Source organism: Fringilla coelebs (assembly GCF_963513975.1).
Source record: "Fringilla coelebs genome assembly, chromosome: 13".
Taxonomy (NCBI): domain Eukaryota; kingdom Metazoa; phylum Chordata; class Aves; order Passeriformes; family Fringillidae; genus Fringilla; species Fringilla coelebs.
The window spans coordinates 8,473,904-8,494,799 of record NC_140039.1 but is presented as its reverse complement, the minus strand read 5'-3'; the positions used below and the strand labels follow the sequence as shown (position 1 = coordinate 8,494,799).

The following is a 20,896-nucleotide window of genomic DNA, read 5'->3' as shown; positions in this document are numbered from 1 at the left end:
TAACAGCAATTGATAACACCAGCCATCCTGCCTTGGTGTGCACCAGTTGGAGCCTTTAGCTGCACCCTGGTCAGTGTCACAGCACATAACTAGAGACTGGCTCTGACTGAAGGGGAAGGCAAAACACATTTTCTCTACCTCGACCCCTCAGTCCGTACAGGAGTGCACGGCAAGAGGCAGTTCTTGAACTGGTTCCTGTCCTTGATGTGAGATTCCAGGCCACTGATGAACTGCTTCACCACCTGCAAAGCAGAGAGAAGTTATCCACCCTGAAGGGACACCCCAGTCAACTGCTGTCCTTTAGGATGCATTTTGCAAGCAGATGGTGAGAACCAGGAAGAGCTAACCAGGGAACTGCAGACAGAAGCTGTGATGGAAGGATTGCTGGATAATAAATGAATGCTAGTCTAGACCATTTCCAGAGGAAACAGTGATTGCGCTGCAAAGTAACTCTAAAGCAAGTGTCTCACATTTTAGTTTGATTTAAAAAGGCTTCGTCTTTCTTCCTGTTGAGCTGAGAGAATGTGACTAGGGCTGCACTCAAAAAACATTTGCAGTCAAGTCAGTGGCCTCAGGACTTTCACCCTGGGCTTGTTGTCTGGGGAGGGGCACCACATCATGGAAGTGTTAATGCTGCCAGCTCCCACCCAACACAAAACCAAACTCAGCTTCCACCAGAAAGCTATGCAAGTGATTTGTCTGCTCTAAGAGTCTTTGTCTATTGAATAATATTGCCAATGAAAATTACGTTGACAGTCAGAAAAACTGTGGGACTAAAAGGCTGGAACAGCAACACTAAGAGAACTGGAAAATCTGAACCTCAGAAATCCAAGATAAACTGCTGTATTGCACACTTTTGTATGGGACTAGTAGGGACAAGCAGCTGCATTAGCATATTTTCCTACTCAGCAAACAGCTTTAAAGCTGGCTCCTGCCAAAGTTACTTACAGCTGGGTAAGTAGGGTGCTTCTCCAGGGCCAAGCAGAGCTTCTTCTGGAAAGCTATTTGATCAACAGCTAAGGAGACAGTTTAGAAAGGAAATAAAGAATGAGACACAGTTTGTCCATACAGCATCATAACAGCTACACCAAGTACAAGCTCTCAAGCCCATCCACCAACATTTTGCATTTGCTCTGTTGAGAAGTCCAGTTGGCAAAAGCCTGAGTGGAATCAGCTTGTGCTTTGTCTAGCCAGGGCTGACAGTAGCATTGAAGACACTTAATACAGGGCTTCCTGAAGGCCTTGCCTGAAATGAAAGGCAACAATGCCACGTTTGCTTCCCCATTTCAGAGCTCCTGCCTCTGCAGTTCAATACTCTAATCACAGATGCAGTCTAATATTTTTCTATGTACCTCCAATAATCTTTCAGAAGTCTTTAGACTTAACAGGTATACAGCCAAAGAGGTGGAATAATGAGTTTAGGTGATGCACTGAATACAGCAGGAGCAAGAAGCATATAACAAAAGAGAGGCCAAATGAGGGTTTGCTTGAATTTTGAAACAAGCTGACTCAAGCACTTTTGTGCTTCAAGTAAAACATATCATTACTTTTTACTATCCATCCTTGCAGGTTCTGATCTAAATTAGAAACAGCAAATGTTGAACTCATACCTATTTCATTCTGTCCCTCCCCAGCTTTCAGCACAATTCCTGATGTCCTGAGGAGCTCTTCAAAGACTCCCTCATTCTCCAGTCCACAGAAGGCAGAGGCATTTTCCTTATCAGAACTCCGTGACTTCTTAGTTTCTGAGAAAATAAGACATGCTGCATCAAATATATAAAAAATCAGCAGTGTCATTAACAATCAGCATTATCAGAACTGCCATTTTGGCCTTGCCCCTGCTTGGGAGCTGTTGCCTCTATTCATAGGTCTCCACCCCACTAAGATGATACCCAAGCACCTACTTGGCAAGTCTGTCTTGCAGCTCTCTTCAGAAGCATCAACTTTTGACAATTTCCTTTTTGAAACCATGGTAACAAAAGCTTTGTTGTTGCCTAAAAAAATGCAGGAAAAAGACAAGTGTTTTATTCAACTCTTTTTTAAGCAGATCTAGAATGTACTAGTGAATACCAAAAGGGAACGTGACAGAAACTGAGAGTGCTCAGAGACAGATTGCCTGGGTAACCAATATCACACCACATTTTTCTGCTGTGCAGGTTGAAATTTTAGAGCTTGTCATATTTATATAGCACAAGACATCACTTTTTCTAAAATTCAGTTCCTCAGAAAACAAGTCTTGGCCTTTCATTCAGACAGCAGGCAAATGAAATGGCAAATTATAGTGAGCAACTATGAGGACTCAGATTGCATCCACTGAGCTAAACTCAAGCTAAAGACCCTCTCCACATGCCTGGACAAAGCACCAAAGGACTCACAGATGGGTGTTCATGGGCCCAAACACATGAAGTGATCCTGTTCATGTCCTTAACCACGAATCATAGCCAGTGAGCTCTGTCACCACAAACCTCCATCTCCCCATCATCTTTTGGGGGTGGCAACGATTAAAAAGAAAAATAAACTCAATTCACCTTTAAAACTTAAAGGTTATGAAAAAAAGATGTGTGTGCATCTCACGCTAGATTTCAACTGCTTGGCAAAGGCTGGTAAAATGAGTTATGAGTTATTTAAAATATCAGCATGGAAGTGCAACAGTTTAAAAACAAAAGTGCAATGAGCCTTTCACAGCTGTTTCAGGTGTACAAATATCGGAAAGATGGGTGCCAGGGAGATGGTACCAGACTCTCTTCAGTGGTGCCCAGTGATGGGATAAGGAGCAATAGCCAAAACTAAAACATGAGAAGTTTCACTTCAACCTGAGCAAAGTCTTCTTTAGGTTGTGGATGGCAGAGCACTGGAACAGCTGCCCAGGAAAGGCGCGGATCTCCCTCCCTGCAAACACTCCCAACCCACCCGGACCCGCTCCAGGGTCACCTGCCCTGGGTGACCCTGCCCTGGCTGGGGGCTGCACTGGCGATCTCCAGAGCTCCCTTCCAGCCCCAGCCCTGCTGGGGTTGTGTTCTGGGTGCGAGGCGCAGCCTGACAGCCCTGCCAGGGCCGGGCTGGCCCCTCTCCATCGCACCTACTGCCAAAGGTGGGCACTGCCTCAGGCGGCCGTTCCACCCCCTCAGCTCAGCCCAGCCCAGCCCAGCCCAGCCCATCTCACCAGAGCCTACCTCACCTGAGCCGAGCCGAGCTCACCTCCCGTCCTCTCCGGGCAGGGCAGGGCAGGGCAGGGCAGGACAGGCCAGGACACCTCGCTGTCCCCTCACGCTGCTGTGCCCTCACGCCGCTCCCGCCACTCGCGCTCGAGTTTCCCGCCAGCGGCGCGCGCTGACGCCGTTCCGCCGGCGGCGGAAGGGCCGGTCCCGGTCCCGGTCCCGGAAGCGGAAGCGGGGCGTGCGGCGGCGGCCCGGTGTCGGCCGGAGCCGGGCCCGAGGCGGCACCGCCGCGATGAGCGAGCCCGAGCTGCTGCTGGACTCCAACATCCGGCTATGGGTGGTGCTGCCCATCGTCTTCATCACTTTCTTCGTGGGCATGATCCGGCACTACGTGTCCATCCTGCTGCAGAGCGACAAGCGCCTCACGCAGGAGCAAGTGTCCGACAGGTCAGGGCCCGCCTCACCCCCGCCCGCCCCCGCTCCCCCGGCCCGGCCCGGCCGCTAACGCCGCCTGTCTCTCTTCCAGCCAAGTCCTGATCCGGAGCAGAGTCCTTCGGGAAAATGGAAAATACATTCCAAAGCAGGTACGGAGCTGCGCGGTCGGGCTTTACAAGGATGGCGGGGAAAGGAGCACAGAGCGCGGGGCTCTGCCCGGGCAGTGCCGCGGGAGGGGCAGCGCCCACGGGGGCCCGCGGGGTCGGACGCTGCCGGTCACCCCTGGGCCACAGCAGTGTCCAGGAGGGCAGATTCCTGGGAATCTTGGGCACAGCACCGCCGTGTATGTCTTTTCCTTGACATTTATGTTAGCTGTCACTGCTCGATGTTTTAACTGCATGCTGACGTGAGATGTGCCTCCAAACTGTTGTGTTTGATATCTGCTAGCAAGTACACAGGGATGTAATGCTAGCTTGGGATAACGAGGTGGTCATACAATGTCAGCTGAAATGTTTGCTAAACTAGAAACGCATCGCTCACGTTGGCGCTGTTGGTACCAAATGTGTGTTTTGTGACATCTAGAAGTCAGTTGGGCAAGTGAAAATGTTCCATGTATAAGTATTGGTTCTCCACCAGCACACAGAATTTGCACAAAACACTTAAAGCTCTTTAATTAGCATGGGTTTCTCTTCAAAATATTCTTATAATTACTTTAAGAATTTTAGAGAGCCAGAGATCTGATACTCTGGATACAGAAAAATACAAAGAGCTTTAGAACACATGGGCAGTGAGGCACCTATCCCAGGAAGGTGTGTTGTGAAGGTGTTGTGAAAGAGCTCACGAGATGTCTGAATGTCTGAGCAAGAACTAATGCTTCTGTCCTTTTACTTCTTATGGTGTTGGCATTGTCTTTCTCTGCTTTCAGTCTTTCCTGTCCCGGAAATATTTTTTTAATAACCCCGAGGATGGATTTTTTAAGAAAACAAAAAGAAAGGTAGTGCCTCCTTCGCCAATGACAGGTATGTTAAGGTACCCTAACTGCAGCCAGGTAGAAAAACCTGCAGTGTCTGCTGAGGGTGGAAGGTGAATCAGCTTTGCAGGGAGCTCAGGCAGTGTGAGGGAGGGGTGGCAGTGAGATCCCTCTCTTGGATAAAAGAAACATTAGATTGCTTCATGTTGCTTAACTTCAGCCTTGAGCTGCTTGCTGCATCTCAGGAGACCTGACCTCCTCAGGGTAGCCAGGAGTAGGAGTCCTGCTCTTGTCTCCTTTTGCCAGTGTTTTGCTCCAGCTCCCAGAGGGTCTCCCCTAAAGTGATTTAATTTAACTAATGTATACAGCAAAATAGGAGCTTGTTGTCCTTCCTCTACCCAGGTCAGCTCACAGAGGGGTCAGGCAGGTCCAGAGATCTGGGGCAAGGGATGGGGTCAGGCACAGCACAGAACACAACACGTCTGTGGCAGCAGCCACCACCACACTGGCTGCTCATCTCATTTTGCAAAGTGTTGTCAGCAATGGAAGATTTTAGATACTGGGATAGGAGTGTTGTCTCATGCTGTTTCTTAATTAAATTATCTGACATGTCATTACTTGTTTCTCTTTACTGTGATGTGCTGCTATTCACACCCTCTCTATGATTTGCAGATCCTACCATGCTGACAGATATGATGAAAGGGAATGTAACCAATGTTCTGCCTATGATCCTCATTGGTGGCTGGATCAACATGACATTTTCAGGATTTGTCACAAGTAAGTGTCTGGAGTAACACGGATTTGGGTGTGTTTCTGAAGATGACCTTGAGGGTCTGAGCTGCATCAGAGCTTTGCTCCTGGAACTGAGAGCAGTCAGTTAGAAGCAGCATAAATTTGGCTTGTGGCACTGCTGCTCTTCACTCCACAAACTGCACAGATTTGCTTGTCCCATTGCAAATGGTGGAAATTGTTTTCTGAGTGTTGGTCATGGTCTCAAAGTAAATAGCTCATGTATTTGGGAACAACTGTAGTGACAAAAGCAGTATTTTATTAGAACTGCCTGAAATTCAGGTTGATACAGTGGATTTTCCTCTGAACCTGTCCAGAGAATTGGTTACTGTGTGGAGTGTACACATCAAAAATACTTAAATTCATAATTCTGGGGTTTTTTCCTATCCTGTTTATGTGATAACCTTTAACAAGGGACCTTCTCTTTCACAGTCACTGAAGTAATACCTGTGAGGGTTTGGTCATCTGGTTAAGTTTCAGAAAGTCTTTTAATGTTAAAATGAATACAGAACTGTAGCTTTTTCAGAAAGCCAAGTTAACGTTTTCTTGTACACATTGCAGACTACATTAGATGTAATAAAAGAGCTACCTGCTCCCTTTGCCCTGTGCTTTGCAATCATGCAGTGTCACTTTGTGAAACTGGGCTTTTTTTTCTTTACGCTGCAGCAAAGGTCCCATTTCCCCTGACGCTGCGTTTTAAACCAATGCTGCAGCAGGGAATTGAGCTGCTCACTTTGGATGCGTCCTGGTAAGTGCCTGTCCTCAGCAAGCAAGGTCCAGTTCCCACTTGGAAAACATTGAATGTGTTAATAGCCCTTGGCTGGTCTGTGTGTGCTGCTGGAATGAGGTCATGAGCCAGCTTTGAACTGACAACAACTGTGCTTGTTCTGATTTGTCAGGGTGAGCTCTGCTTCCTGGTACTTCTTGAATGTGTTTGGACTCAGAAGCATTTATACTCTCATCCTGGGCCAAGATAATGGTAAGGCACTTGCCATTTCTGGGAACTGGCTGCCTCTTCCATGGGATGTTGTCTGAGGCAGCCAAGAAGTTCCTGAATTCTTCTCTCATTTCTGTGAGGTTACTTATTGTCCATGGGCCAGGTTTGACATCATCTGCAGCCAGTACCCAAATCTCCTGCCCCAGCCACTGGCTTATAAACTTCCATGGTTGTCAGTCCAGGCTTTCTTTCCCATCAAATCAGTGCAAAAGTTTTGCACTCAGGTTTGTTTTATTTCTAGCAAGTATTGGTTTTAAGGAAAACTGCAAAGATTTCCTAATGTTAGATGTGGGGCAAGACAGATGTGCATTGGGAATAGAAAACTACTTTCTTCAATTTTTCTGCATATTTTATGTAAATCTGGCTAAGACAGAGCAGGTAGGAGCAAGATGTCTTGTGAGGACTCCAGGCACAGCAGCGTTGCATTCTGGCTGTTGCTGCAATGTATTCATCTATGGATAAAAACCTTCCCAACTGCACCATGCTCCAGGGAATGCTCTTTAAAAGCACAGAAATCAACCCTCTCATTTCTCATTTGCAGCTGCAGATCAGTCCAGGGTGATGCAAGAACAAATGACAGGGGCAGCAATGGCCATGCCAGCAGATACTAACAAAGCATTTAAGGTACAGTATTCCCACCTGCACTCCTGTTTGTGTGAGCCTGCAGGGTTGTAAGCTGCATGTAACTCATCTCCATTTGTCAAGTAAGGGAATTGCTCTGGATTCCTGTTCCTAGAATTAGAGCGGACAGCTTATGAAGGCTGTGGGAGTTACTCTGGGTCTGGCAGAACCCAAATACCCTGAAGTAAACCTGACAGATCAGTCATTGCTGGTACAAAAGCTGAATTTATGTGTCATCCTCTGCTTTTGGTGAGGAAGAGTTTTTTTACCTTGAGGTATACTTTCAAAGCAGAAGTTGGCCCTCCAAAAGTTGTGTTAATAGTGCAGCTGAGCATGAGTCTAGAAGGCCTCTGATCGAACTTGGGTAAGAAAATCAAGTAAGCCAGCCAGTCAGTTCAGTGGAAAATCCATCAGTAATCTACTCTCTTAAAGTTCTCCTAAAGCACTTTCCATAGGCACTTGTTAGACTGCCTGTGCCTTTCACAGGCAGCACTTATGGCCAGGTTTATGCACAAAGGACAGACCTGGTTTCTTCTGTACAAGAGCTTTAGCCACACATCATCTGCTGCCTGGGAAGTTGGGGTGGTGTGCTCCTGCAGTTTGTTTTCAGTAACCTTCCTGGTTAAAAATCCAACACTACCCATACAGAGGCTCAGCCAGGGAAGAGGATGGCTGCAGTTGGCAGCAGTGCTGGAGCACTGGCTGCTCTGCCACAATTTTTGGCTTCTTACCTGTTGTTATCAAGTAACTGAACTAAAGAATTACCTCACTGCAAAGCACTTGGCCCACCACAACCTAACTGGCTGTTTTAGAAGCTATGTACTGTTCCAGATGGTTAGAGGGTTGACAGAAAATAGATAATGTAGTTTTTCTAATTTCTGTGATGCAATTTGTATTGAGCAACTAACATGTAATTGAGCATAAACTACTGATTTCAGAGAGTTGACAGGATTGCCAGGTTTTTAATAGAAATCAGTGTTCGTTGCAGTTTTTAAAGCAAGCACTGCTTTGTGTAGTTCTTGTCAAACTAATCCTATGTTGCTTTTCCTTCTCTACTTCTGTTCACTGCCAATGCAGACGGAATGGGAAGCCTTAGAACTGACAGATCATCAGTGGGCCTTAGAAGATGTAGAAGAAGAGCTCATGGCAAAAGACCTCCATTTTGAAGGCATGTTTAAGGAAGAACTTCAGACCTCCATCTTCTGAATTTGAGAATATGCTTTTGTCACTTCTTGTAAAAGTTATTTGAAAAGAAAACTGTTATCTAGAACTATATAATGTATTTTAGCAAGGCTGCAATTAAAATAAAAACATCATGTTCAGAACTGCAGTGCCCTCACTTTGATTTGAGCCCAGAGACACACATACGCACTGTTTCCCTGTTAATTTAATCCTTTCCAAGTCCATTTGTAAGCACCTGAGTGCCCACACAGCCTCTCCTGCCTGAGAGCAGGGTGTTGCCAAGGACTGCCTGGCTGTTATTTACTGGGCCAGGTGATATAATAAATGCTTTAAGCTGCCCACCTTGCACTGTAGAGAACAGGGAGCAACTGTTCCTGGCTTACCCCTTGTAGAAACTCCTCAGATCTCTTCCCCAGAGAGAACAGTCCCAACCTAGATAAATGCTTTTTAAAAAGAAGCTCTTCCGTACTCAGGCTGTTATTTTTTCCCCCTTCTTTATTCTGAGCACGTTTTTCTCAGGGTACAACTGTAAATCCTCTCCAAGGCAGGAGCTGAGCCAGGACTGTGACACTGATTTTCTGTTCTCACCAAATACCTTCCCAGTGAACAGGGAAGCTGCCCCTTTGCTTTCCCTTCCTCCCACAACGGGTTTCACACCATGTTTTGGGGAGCAGCCCTTCAGAGCAAAGCTCAGCAGCTGCTGTTCTACATTAAGGCTCATTAACCCTCAGGAGCTCCAGCTGAGATAAAGCTCCTCTGCTCTTACACTGTAATTCTGGCATGAAGACTTCAAATCCTCTCACCAGGGTTTCACAGCCCACCTTGACCTGCAGGACTGGGACAATCCCACACACAAGCCCATTGCTCTTCCTCAGCTTTTTCCAGCCTGTTCTCACAAGTGTGTTCAGGTTGCCTTGAGGAGGAAGTTACAGAGGCTGCAGGACAGCTACCTCAGTGGCAGCCCTGGTACCCCTGGAGAAATGGACAGAAGGAAGACCAGGACCTCTCAGGGGTCTGCAGAGGAAGGATGAAACCATAGCTGAGGCTGTCCAGTGCCACAAAAAAAGCAAGGACAGCTTTGCTAGAGCACCAGGTACCAGCAACCCAGCAGAGCAGGGAGAAAATGCAACCCTGGAGCAAAGTGAACCCTCAGCTGTGCAGAGCTGTGCCCTTAACAGCTGATTTCCTCCTGGATCCCCATCTCCAGGACTCACCCCACCCCAGCCCAAATTTCTCCTAGAGCACCAGGCATCCCCACAACCAGCAGTCCTAGGCCATGTACTGAAAGGTGAAAATACAACAGAACCCAGTTTCAGTGCAAACCACTCTTTAATTTTCCTCTTTGTACAACAGAGCCAGCCACTTACAAAGTGCTAGTCTAAAAAAACAGTCTGGTATTACAGCACACACACACCAGCCAAAGCCCAGCAGCTCAGAGGCAGAGAAAGCAGAGCTGGGCTGCTTGTTCTGCAGTACAACAGAGTCTGTTCAGGATCTGAGATTGAACCCCACAGATGCATTTCTCAGTGTCAGCACAGGTAGGGAGGTGAGGAGGAGGACAAAGGCTACTTCAGATTGATTTATCTTTTAAAAAGGTCTTTTATTGTCCTCCCTTTACTCCCCATTTTGGAATGCCCACATGACTTACTTTCAGGGTAAAACAAACAAAAATATGCTGATTAATTTAAGTGCAGTGCTACAGCTTAAAAGTTGCTTTTTGCATGCTCCCCTCAGTAATAAGGAAAAAAAATTCAATATTAAGAGTTGCAAAAATAAAAATAAAACGAAACAGCAGAAGCAACTAAGCAATTGTGATCTCAAAATTTAAATTTTAATGCTTTAAAGCTAATTCCACAAAGGAGAATCACATTAGCAGCATGCTGGCTAGAGACAATACCCCCTCCTCCTCCCCATCACTTTCCAGTGCCCTGGCAAAGGGCTGCCTGGTGCTGCCCTCCCAGGGTGCAGGGACAGGCACACTACAATTTCAGGCACTGCCTGTTGCCTGGGGCTGCAGAAAGGTGGGACTGAGGTGGAAAGTTTGGAGTTAAATGGATGAGCACTGCTGACCACCACCACAACAGGTGATGGCCAGCACTGAAGCCACAGCAGCTGCAAGCATATATTCCAGAGGGAACAAAAAGCACACTGACAGCCAGTCTCAGCCTGTCATTCTGACAACACACTTGGATCTAAGAAGGAAAAACCCTCCTGTTTGGTTCACTACCTTGAGCTAGATGTTTCCCTAAAAAATACAGGCTACGGCTCTGGAATTTTTCCCATTTTTCACATGGAAGACCAGTTCTCCACTGAGACTCATAGGAGTCTTTGCAAGAAAGCTGGACTTGAATCCTAAAAAGCAACACACAGTAAAGGAGGACAGAGGGAAGAGCATTTGCCAGTTGTGACAAAAGGATGGAGCAGAACCATTGAACAGCAGAGGCAAACAGGACCTGGGACAGGACTATGACACCTGCAGCCCCACAGAGGGTGACCGGGTGAGGATACGAAAGGCAGCACTCAAGGGTGGAGGAGGGCTCAAAGAGCAGTCCAGAAAAACCAAAGTTGCAAGAGAAACGGCTGAAAACTCACACAATCCATTGCATTGAGTTGTCACCCATACAGGTGACAGCTCTGGGGACACCGTGCTGAGCTTGGCTGGAGACATAAATGAGCAAAAAAGGATAAAAATGCTGTCACTGCACAAACCATAGGAGAAATGCTGGCAGCAGAAAAGTGCTTACAGAGCAGCCTGGAAGTGAGGGTGTAGAAGATGGAAAAGACAAGAAATCATCAATGTTATGGATGGTATTTTTTCTGCAGAAGAACAGGAGCCAGAGCAGCTGTATCCTGCATCTCCACGGGGATCAGCCTGCACATATGCCACACCACAGGCAGGTATGATTCACTTCTGGCCAAGATTCCTGCATCACTGGATTCAGTGCTCACATGAAAAATGCCGAATCAAAACTGCCCAAGAGAGCCTCAAATGCATCAGTGAAAGGATGCAAGCAAGAGAAACGTTTGTTGCTTTGCCAGGGGACCTAGGTACAATGGCAGAGACTGCAACAGACCAGATGTACAAAAATTTGAACTGAGCTCCAGAAAGGGTGCAGGAGGCCTCCCTGACACAGGCAGGGCCCAACAGCAACACCAGCGAGTTGGCAGGAAGCCCCAATGCCGATTCACAGAATCGTACCCACCATTCTCCTCCACGGGCCCCTCAAGGCTCAGCTGTGCCTGGCCTCCAGCTCAGGCTGTCCTCTCCCAACCCCAGCTACAACCCTCAGCCCAAGAACCACAGCCCCAGCCCCTGCCTCTAGCCACACAGCTCAGCCAGATTTTAAAAAGAACTTTATTGAAGCTCCAATATATATTATTTTTGGCCTCTAAATACCCAAGTGTCAGCACCTATTCCTGGCTCTTCAGTGCTATTCTGCAACCCCCAGCACTGAATCTCTCAGTGCTTGATTTTCTGCTTGACCCCTACAGAAGGAAGAAAAATTTTCAGGAGCCTCAGGCATTGCTTTACAAGAGCAACCACTACCATGGTGGCTGAGTGGTGGAGGTGGTGCTTAGTTGGTGTCCATGCCATCACACTCTTCCTGGGGAGCAGAGGGGGCAGAATGTTCCTCGCTGTTTCGGCGCTCATAGAACAGCACATACGCAGCTTTTGTCTACCGAACAGAAAGAAAACCCATCTGAAACCATCCACACAGGTTGGCTGCAATGTCACACCCAAAGCAGGGAACCACACTCTCAGCACAGAGCTGCAACAGCCTCAAGCCAAATACTCACCACTATTTGGTCTTCTGAAGCCACCGAGACGCTGCTGTCGTCGAAGTAGTACCACTTGTCATTCACCTTGTTCTTGGCATAGGCAGTGTCTGTCAGGGAGGAACTGCAGCTCAGCAGGCTGGGGAGGGCCAGCAGGGAATGCACACCTGGGACACTAGGACTGCAACCAGGTGTGCATGGGAGGCCAGGAGCCAGCTTTGGCATTGCCTACCCCAAGCCTAGTTAACCAACAAGAACATCTACAACATGCCAGCTGGCCCAGCTAGTCTAGGACCAGGTTCCACACACCAGGCTGACAGCTGAGCTACAGGGAAAAGAAACTTAGGGAATAACAGTAATAGGGTTTGTTCACTGCCCTTGAGTCAGAGCTTTCCCAAATACGCACAGTTGAAGACTCTGCATTTTCACTTGAAAGGAAAGCTCTCTGCTGCTAATGGATCTGATCTGGTTCTTGCAAGAATCCTCACTCAAGAATGAAGTTAGAAGTCCCTCAACATCTCTTCCAGCCAAGACTTCTGTGACTGTGATCTCCAACCTCAGAACACATGTCCCTTCAGCTACAGGAGTTCATCATCCTCTCATGGTAAATTGCTTCTGGGTGGTTTTACAAGTGTCACCTAGAGCATGGATCTGCATGGACACCTGATACAGGTAACTCACCTACAGACACTTTTCATCTGTACTGCAGCAAAACCAGTGACAGAAAACACAGACTGAGCACGTACCAAACTTGTATATAAGTGGGTTTTTCTCCTGATGAAATGACATTTTCCTATGTCAGTCCTTATCAGTGCAAAGGTGGAGACATTCTACTGTCAGCCAGTGTCACAATTTCAGGTTCAGCACTGAAAAATTTTGACTGCACTCATAAATTGGGGAACACCATCACACAAACTAATGATAACTAATCAGGGTCCCACAGGCATCAGTCAGACCTCAGGCCAAAGTGCTGCTACCTATCTGGCCTCCATACCTAAGGGATCCCAATCCAATATTCGCCTGCACACAGAACACAGGTCAGTTTTGGACCAGACACCTTAGGTGAGAGCTATTGAGGTGTCCCAGTGCAGAGCCCTCCCATGTTCCCTCTGCCCACGTTTCCTTGCACCCCAAGGACACAGCAGCAGTTACTCACAGTGGCCCACTCCCATGGCTCCATAGTGATTGGATACTGCAATGAGGTCATACACGTATGAGCCTGCCCTTGGGTCGCAGACAAACTCGGACATGTTCAAACCCCTGGAAGGAAACACAAAACTATCAGTACACCAGTAACCATCACTTTTTAGGAACTGAGGCATGGCACCAGTGCTGCTCTGCTGCTCAGGGACCAGGTATTGTTAGTGTGAAGACCAGACTTGCTACCCCTCCCACACAAGGCAGGTCCTGCCAAACACACCAAGCACTGCCAGGTTTAGAGGGAGGTGTTGAATAAAACACAGCTTGGAGTGTCCCTGTGTAGGCATGAAGAGTGAGACAGGAATAGTAAGGGATATGCTTCACCCCACAGCAGGATGCTAGCAAGCAGAAGCAGAGGGACAAGGCAGGCTTTCATCTTGTAATTGTGCAATACTCAATACTGCAAGTGCAGCACTGCCAAAAAAATTTGCTAAAATTGCTACAGAAGTTCTCTTGGTTGAATCACATGGGCTTAACTGAATTTCAGAAGAAATAGTACCTGCTAGTAATTAATGCTCTTTGAGATGTATAAAGCTGAACAGCATTAAAAAAAACCACCCTCCAAAAACACTAACCCTCTCAACTCATGCCTGCTGTCCAGCCATTCAAACCCAGCCTTTACAACAAGCCCACCCAACAGAAACATCAGAAGTACATCTTTCTTGACCAAGCTCTTCCTGACTTGAGAGAAGACTCCTACCTGATGGGGAATTCCACAACCGTGTCAAGTTTATCCCTCCAGTATCTGCTGTACGAGAAGCGTTTTAAATGTACCACCAAAATCCTGGGCAAAGACCACAAGTCAAACTTCTTTGTGGCCTGCTGATGTTTCTTACAGTTAGGGCAGTACCTAAGGAAGGAGTAACAAACAAGGAAAATAATGACTGCTGCAAAAAAAAAAGCTTCTGACCTTCCATTAAAGATGCCTCACTAGCACAAGCACAGTCCCTGCCTGACAGAAGGCAACTGCCTGTGGAATATGCAGGTGAACATATGGAAAATGTTGGAATATGCCTCCGAGAATTCCAAACTCCAACTTGCTTTCATTTTATAGTCCTATGGAAAGTATGTTGACTGCACATTGTACAAAACCTAACTTTTAAAAATAGCCTGGTTATTGGAAGCTGCATTCCCACTGATACTTTTTTCTTAAATATAGGCAGGAAACAAATACTTTTAAAAACCCATGTCCACAGCCTATTGAGTCAATGATTTAATACAGATCTGACAGATTTCTCAAAGATGAGGACAAAAGGACAGACCTGGGAAATTATAAGAATCCCATGAACAGTCATGTGAACTCAAACAGTTACATTTGGTGGTAAATATGGCAGGCAGACAGAGGTTCTTACCACGGGTCATGTTCACCAAGTGTTTCCATAGTAGTGAAGAGCTCTATGCAGTCTCTGAGGGCTACAACAGCCTTCTTCTTCTGTAGTTGTAGCATGCTTCCATGTTTTTCGAATGCCTAGTGAAAGAGACAGGTACTTTATTCAATCCCATGTACTCTGTAATCCCTGACATCAAGAAATTACATGCTCACTTTCCTCACACTGCCTATTTCTGCACCTCCTTCCCCACCCAGACATGAATCGTGTTCAGCTTCCAGCCACTCCCTTCTTATGCTCTCCATAAGAAGGGTCTCACTTGGGTCTAGAGCTTTTATCAAGACAGTAAAAACTGTCTTATTCTGTTATAAAAAACCAATTTATTCTGTTAAAAAGATGACCCACCAGAACACTGTTTACTGTCACCTTTTAAATACCATGCAAATTTACATAGCTGACTTATGAAAAGAGCATACTACAACCTGTGCCTCCTGTTCATCATACAGCAGCCTCCGTGTCTCAGAATCCCAGTCAATAGCAACTGCAGAAAAAGCTAAAAAAAAAAAAAAGGAAATATTAATTGCACAGGTGTAAAAAGAAGAAAAAAAAAAGCAAGGAAATAATTACCATTCAGTTTTAAGATTTTTCCTTCAACAATGGAGTTTATCTCCGAGGTCCCAGAGGAATTCACAAGGCTTAAAGTGAAATGCTGTTTCTTGCAAGGCTGCAGATCTCTTGCTGACTCCACTTGCATACAACCCTCAGAGTGGCAGGGGTCAACTTCTGTCAGCTTTTCCTTGCCTTCCTCTCCACCATCCTGATGCTCCATCTCTTCAATGTCACCTGGAAAAACATTTCAAACACGGACAGTGTAACAGGGCTTCAATGGAAGTTTAGCCTGACACCTCCCATGGACAGCTGTTTGCACCAGCCTGTACAACACACACCAGTTGTGTGGGAAGCAATGCAAAGGCACACAGAAAAAGAAACCTCTGCTTGCTAACCGCTCCATCTGAAGCTGTATTTTCTCCTTTAGCAGATGCCAGTTTAGGAGAGTGCTCAGTTTGCAGGTTAACAATGACTCCTTCTGAAAGCACACCCTAAGAAGCATCCCTAAGAGGGAATCAGCAAGGTTGCAGCTGGCTGTCTTCACAGAAAAGAATATGTAAGTCACCAGGAAAGTTATTTCCATTCTTTGGGGAAAATGGACAGGTATTTTTCCCATTAAACCTAACTGCAGCTGTTACCCTCAGGACTACACTAGAGAATCATTTCAAACAGGGAAGGGAAACACTCATGTGCTATCAGTATTAAAAGCTTCCTAGAGAGCATGTGGCCTGGGAATGAGACTGTTGATTCCTATGTCCTCCAACAGACAAATTTCTCCACAATCTTTGTGACCTAACAGGCCAGTTTTCATCACCAAAGGGCATGTCACGAAGGGTTGCCTCTGGAGGGAGGCACCTGGACACCTCAATTAAGCAAGGACTTCCCTAATACTGGTCAGGATGAATGTACATCCACACCTTGCTCTCCAGCTGCTGTACATCTGATCTCCCTAGGAAGGAAAGGGTCTACAAGATTCTCCCTGTACCAAGCAGATGTCCACCACAACAGTGTGGTTTAATCATGGTGGAGAAACAACCTGCTAGAGCTTTAGCCAGATACACACAGCACAAAACAAATGCTGTTGGAAAGCTAAAGTGCTGAAAAGCTTTCAGCAGATTTTGAAAGGGCTTTACCTTCAACCACACCATTGGAGCCATTGCAGGTTCCTCTGTCTGGGCAGGGTGCGGAGTATTCTTCTGCCAGAGGGAGTTTCACACAGCGGCTGAAGAGAAGGGATACATTTCTGACACAACCGTACTGGAGCTATGCACCAGAACACCAGCACAGCCCTCTATCATCAGCTCTTGCTGCCCAATTCCCTCCAGCAAACCAGAACCCAACCTGTACAGCACCAAGAGCCCTCAGCATACAGCACGTGTACACACATTCACATGACAGCACCAAGAGCCCTCAGAACGAGTCAAACAACGATTCCCTACATCTTTTCTCTCGCTGCTTGTTCCATGTTTCACTGGCTGTGTATTGAAGAGGCGAAAGTAAGTTATGGTGGCCCCATCTGTGAGCCCTGAAAATATGACCTCGGTTCTGCTCCTGACTCCTTTTGTTTGCAAGGCTGAGCCAGCAATATCTGTTACAAAGCCAAAAAAACCAGGACCTTGAAATGTCCCTGGGGCTCTAGACACTAATGCAATGCAAATCCTGGTTTATACAACCCACACAAATCAAGGAAAATTCTCCCTGTTAACAAGGATTCAGTAATCCTATTAGAGTGTAATTGAATAAGCAACCTCTAGAGCTTGGCACAGGACTCAAAGGTACAGCCATGACTTACCTGATCTGCTCCAAAACCACACTGTACAGGTGATCCACAGTGAGCTTGTGTTTGGGCACAGATATTAACAGTGGCTGCCCAAAGAGCACAGTCCCTGAAGTATTGCTGGATTGCCTCATTGTCTTTTCCCGAAAGTAAATGGAGAGAGTAACATACTCTGAGCCATCCTCACTTGGCTTGCAAACTTCATACCTGTTTGAAAGATAGGTATTTCCATGGGTTATTTCCACTGCTAAGAAGCACAGCAGGTAAGACCAATATGAACTCAGTTCAAGTCTCTCCAACAGTACAAGAGGGCTGTGCTATCCTCATGTTACAGAGCAGTTTCCTGAACACACCCCATGGCTCACAGTGGCACAGGACACACACCTGCAAATGACTCAGCACACCTCTGTCTTTATTCCTAATTCAAACCCCTGGTACCAATTACCTCCCAAGGCACTACCCTGACAACTCCACCAGTGAAAAATACTAAATGTGCTTTGAAATCCCTCTGGAAGTATTTGTTCCCCCTGGAGAAAGAAATCTTGTTGATACCTTGGGTCTTGCATTCTGCCAGCCTCTCAATCAGTTTTATGGCCTGAGCTCACATCACTGAGCAGCTAATGTTTCATAAAACCAAGAGTCTGGAAACATCTGCTTCACAGAAAAATCCAAGGACAGTAAACAAACAAGAAAAATTCTGGAAGACAACAAACAGCCTGGGAGAACAGTGAGGAGACTGTGACGCAGTTTGTGCCCTGGGTGAAACAGCAAATGAGATATTTGCAGCTGTCAGAGGAGAGGCAAAAGTAACCACGTGGTCCAACACTATCACACTGTTTGCTTCAGGCCTATTCATTACAAAAGATTCATTTTCAGGAATGCTAAGTCACACTGCTCTTTAAGTTAGTGAGTCACCTGTCCCAGATTTATCTTAAAACTGAAAGAGAAAGAAAGACTTCATGAAAAGATGTCACATAATGACCTAGACCACAATCATATATCTGAATGCCTCAAACTCCTAACAATTCCCTTCCATTAGACAAGCCACTCCCCTTCTCTCAAGAGCTGAGAAACATTTTTTATTCCTGTGTTCAGAGCAGGGAGGAGAACAAATTTCAGAGCTGTAATTCTGCTTCATCCTACCTACAACAAAAAAGAATCCCAGCTTGGGACTTGGACTGAGTTCAGAAGAGTACATGAAGGAAAATATCCTGCCAGGGAGTCCCACCCCACCAAGAACACAAGAGCTCAGAGTCAGCATAAAGAGTCCAATGCCAGCAGCTGTTGAGGTTTTCTAGGCTGTCAGTGCTACTCAGCTGGACACCAGCACTGCATACAGTCCACACCTCCTAAAGTTTCCTGAGAAACACCACTACAAAAAGGCGAATTATTTCACTTAGCACTGTTTAAACCACAAAAGGCCATTATCAGTCCCAGAATATAAACTGTGATTAACACCAGGTCCTATGAAACCCTTAGCCTGGACTCCTGTAACACAGCTCAGTGCTTGACACTCCTGTGACTCTTCACACCACCTACAATGCTCTGCAAGCAGCAATTAATGAAGCCCCATTTACACTCCACCCTCAAGCACCTGAATGAAGCCTGCCCATGAGAAGGAACAGATGGGACAGAAATGAAAGCCTATTCTCACAGGTAGGGGTCATCCATCACAAACAGCCTGCATGCAGCACCCCATAACACTCTGCAGAGAGCCTCTCACACACTTCTCACCACAACACAACAGATCTGATTACTTAAGTGTCCCTCTACCCACTCCACCTCAGGACACCTTTTATATACTAGTACTAAAACCAGACATATCAAAATCAAGAGCTGTCATTTTTATGATCTCCTGAGCAACAGCTATCCCTTGAAAAAAGAACCAAAGCCAAAGTACTTTATGTACAGAGTAACAGGCTGTAGAGCTGATACTGGGAATTGCTGGGCAATACCCCATAATTCTGTATGTTACAACCTAACTGAAATAATAGAACATGAAGGTAATGCTACTCCAGATGATACAACATGATTTTAGAAGTCAGAAACATTAGCTCAGCTACTACCACACTGGTAGATACTGGCTAATTGCCTTTATAATTCATGACTACTCAGAAGTGTCTGAAAACTGCTAAGTAATAGGGTAGGACTTGACCAGTCTTTATCAGCATTATGGAGATTCAGGTGTGCAGTTTCAATTCAGAAAGGAGGCAGTGAGCAATAAGGTAACTTTTGTTCCATTGCACAATGAAGGTAAAGCAAGTGCACAGAAGAATGGAAAGCTATGAAGGACCAGAGCTACAGGAAAGGGCACTGAAAGCAAAAAATACTCTTGAGCTAAACACCAGGCTAATATATAGGTTTTATGTTACTGAAACATTCCCTCACAGGTGCTGGGATCTGTGATATTAACTCCAGCTGCAAAACATCACGTGGACCACAAGTCAGTCTACAGCAACAACCAAGAAGTCTATTTTGAAAAAGAATGAAGAAAGGCAGGAAGAAATGCTTTGCAGAAGCTGCCAAACAGATCTGTCTGAAGGGGGTTACTACTGCACAACAACCCAGAGAAACCACAACAGGCTCAAAAGTAGATAGTAAGAATAAACACAGGATTGGAAAAAAAACTGGGAGAAACTGCTGCACATATTCTGATCTCTTCTAGGAAGTGGAGATACTCCTGATCTGTTTACTTTCTTTCATAATACCAGAACACATACAAACAAGCAAACTACGAGATCAGAGACTGAAAATGTAACTTTCTTAAGACAATGGACAATTTGCACCGTAGAACCTGGTCAAAGGATTTTGCCAGTCTTGCAGAGGAACAAGATTAAAAAATATGAGGTATTCACACAGGAGGTTTATACAAGGCTTAAATAAATAGAAGTTCATTTTGGAAAGGACGCAAACCCTTATTTCAAACAAGAAAACACCAATTTTACTTAGTGTGAACAAACTTCACAGATCAGTCTGCTACAAGATCCTACACATCTCAAATGTTTTGTACAAAACTACTGGACCTGCTGGTCTGCTGACCTCACTAATTCAGTTCAATAATTGCTGTAGGCTCAGTCACACTAACAAACCTGACATCTCTGCAGCCAGTGATGGTTGTTCAAGACCATGAACTTATCTAAATGTAATACACAGCATGTTGTAAGAGAAGGCAGAAAATGTGGCATGTATGGCAAACTGAAGAGATCCTATTCAAAGATGAACACTTTTATAGGTTAAAGGTGACCTGCAAATCAATTTGTGAAACTTTTATCAACATAAACAATACATGTTATATAACATGCCCCATTAGCCAGGCTAAGAGAACAGGGGTATCTAGTTTATCCATCAGAACATTTTTCTTCTTAGTTCCTCAGAACTCAGAAGAAACACCAAGAGCAATGCCCTTGAAATGGGCTGTGGAGTTTGTTTTCGTGTGGGACTTACCTGAGCCCTTGTAGGCCGGCTCCAAGCTCCAGCAGGATCCCTGGTGATGGGACAGCACCAGCAGGGTGCATGTGAGGGGTTACATTGGAGCGGGAGCCGGAGGTCCTAGTGGGGCTGGGCTTCCCAGGACCTGAGGAAAAGAAACAGCAAGTGTTTGGGTTGTGTGCTGAATGCTGTGCTCTGCTTAGCCTGGGCAATGAGAGCATTCAGCACAAACACTGAATTACTGTCGTCAAATTGATTTGCAGACCACCTTTACAGGAGAGATTTCTGATCATTTGCCACAGACCTCCCTGTCCTTCCACAACATGCTGCTTGGAGAGAACCATTTCCAGCTGTGAGAAGTGGGATACTCCCACCATTCTCTGGCTGCACTGCCCCTGCATGGTCAGTCAGTGATCTTGTTTCAAGGCTTCTACCAACCCTCTCCACTTCTGCATCTCAGCTCTTCTTCCATAGATATTAACGCAACTTGCTCCAGGACTACCTGACCATTCCAAACCTGTCATGATGAGAAAGAGGTGAATGCAAAGCCATGTGAAAGAACGGGCTTGGAGCATTTCCAAAATTTCCAAATCCTCCTTCCCTCTCAGTGGAGAAGAAAATGTA

The 20,896-nt window shown here is 45.9% G+C and overlaps 3 protein-coding genes across 4 annotated transcripts in view; 1 reads left to right on the top strand and 2 right to left on the bottom strand.

Moving 5' to 3' along the window:
• FANCD2 (FA complementation group D2) overlaps positions 1-1,971 on the bottom strand; it is a gene marked incomplete at both ends in the record, with an annotated part of 33,629 nt that extends 31,658 nt beyond the window's left edge. The window contains 4 exons of the mRNA XM_084214531.1: positions 139-242; positions 949-1,016; positions 1,611-1,745; positions 1,905-1,971. Of these exons, the coding sequence (XP_084070657.1) occupies positions 139-242; positions 949-1,016; positions 1,611-1,745; positions 1,905-1,971 (374 nt within the window). The remainder of the gene's footprint in view (positions 1-138; positions 243-948; positions 1,017-1,610; positions 1,746-1,904) is intronic.
• A 1,408-nt stretch (positions 1,972-3,379) lies between these two features.
• Positions 3,380-8,277, top strand: EMC3 (ER membrane protein complex subunit 3). Its single transcript, XM_084214490.1, has 8 exons — positions 3,380-3,605; positions 3,685-3,742; positions 4,519-4,612; positions 5,236-5,340; positions 6,019-6,100; positions 6,252-6,331; positions 6,891-6,973; positions 8,048-8,277. The coding sequence occupies exons 1-8, from the start codon at positions 3,451-3,453 to the stop codon at positions 8,174-8,176; spliced, it is 786 nt and encodes a 261-aa protein (XP_084070616.1). The 5' UTR covers positions 3,380-3,450; the 3' UTR covers positions 8,177-8,277.
• A 3,212-nt stretch (positions 8,278-11,489) lies between these two features.
• USP4 (ubiquitin specific peptidase 4) overlaps positions 11,490-20,896 on the bottom strand; it is a 32,019-nt gene continuing 22,612 nt past the window's right edge. For both annotated transcript variants that reach the window (XM_084214163.1, XM_084214164.1), the window contains 9 exons: positions 16,859-17,050; positions 16,200-16,288; positions 15,085-15,300; positions 14,940-15,010; positions 14,482-14,597; positions 13,830-13,979; positions 13,086-13,189; positions 11,951-12,039; positions 11,490-11,829 (listed from right to left, as the gene is read on the bottom strand). In XM_084214163.1, the coding sequence (XP_084070289.1) occupies positions 11,728-11,829; positions 11,951-12,039; positions 13,086-13,189; positions 13,830-13,979; positions 14,482-14,597; positions 14,940-15,010; positions 15,085-15,300; positions 16,200-16,288; positions 16,859-17,050 (1,129 nt within the window). In that variant the 3' untranslated portion in view covers positions 11,490-11,727. The remainder of the gene's footprint in view (positions 11,830-11,950; positions 12,040-13,085; positions 13,190-13,829; positions 13,980-14,481; positions 14,598-14,939; positions 15,011-15,084; positions 15,301-16,199; positions 16,289-16,858; positions 17,051-20,896) is intronic.

What these genes read in the sequence shown, in the direction of transcription:
- EMC3 (XM_084214490.1), top strand. Translation starts at nt 3,451, where the DNA reads ATGAGCGAGCCCGAGCTGCTGCTGGACTCCAACATCCGGCTATGGGTG. An exon ending in CTCACTTTGGATGCGTCCTG is followed by an intron (nt 6,101 to 6,251) that starts GTAAGTGCCTGT and finishes CTGATTTGTCAG; the next exon opens with GGTGAGCTCTGCTTCCTGGT. An exon ending in ATACTAACAAAGCATTTAAG is followed by an intron (nt 6,974 to 8,047) that starts GTACAGTATTCC and finishes CTGCCAATGCAG; the next exon opens with ACGGAATGGGAAGCCTTAGA.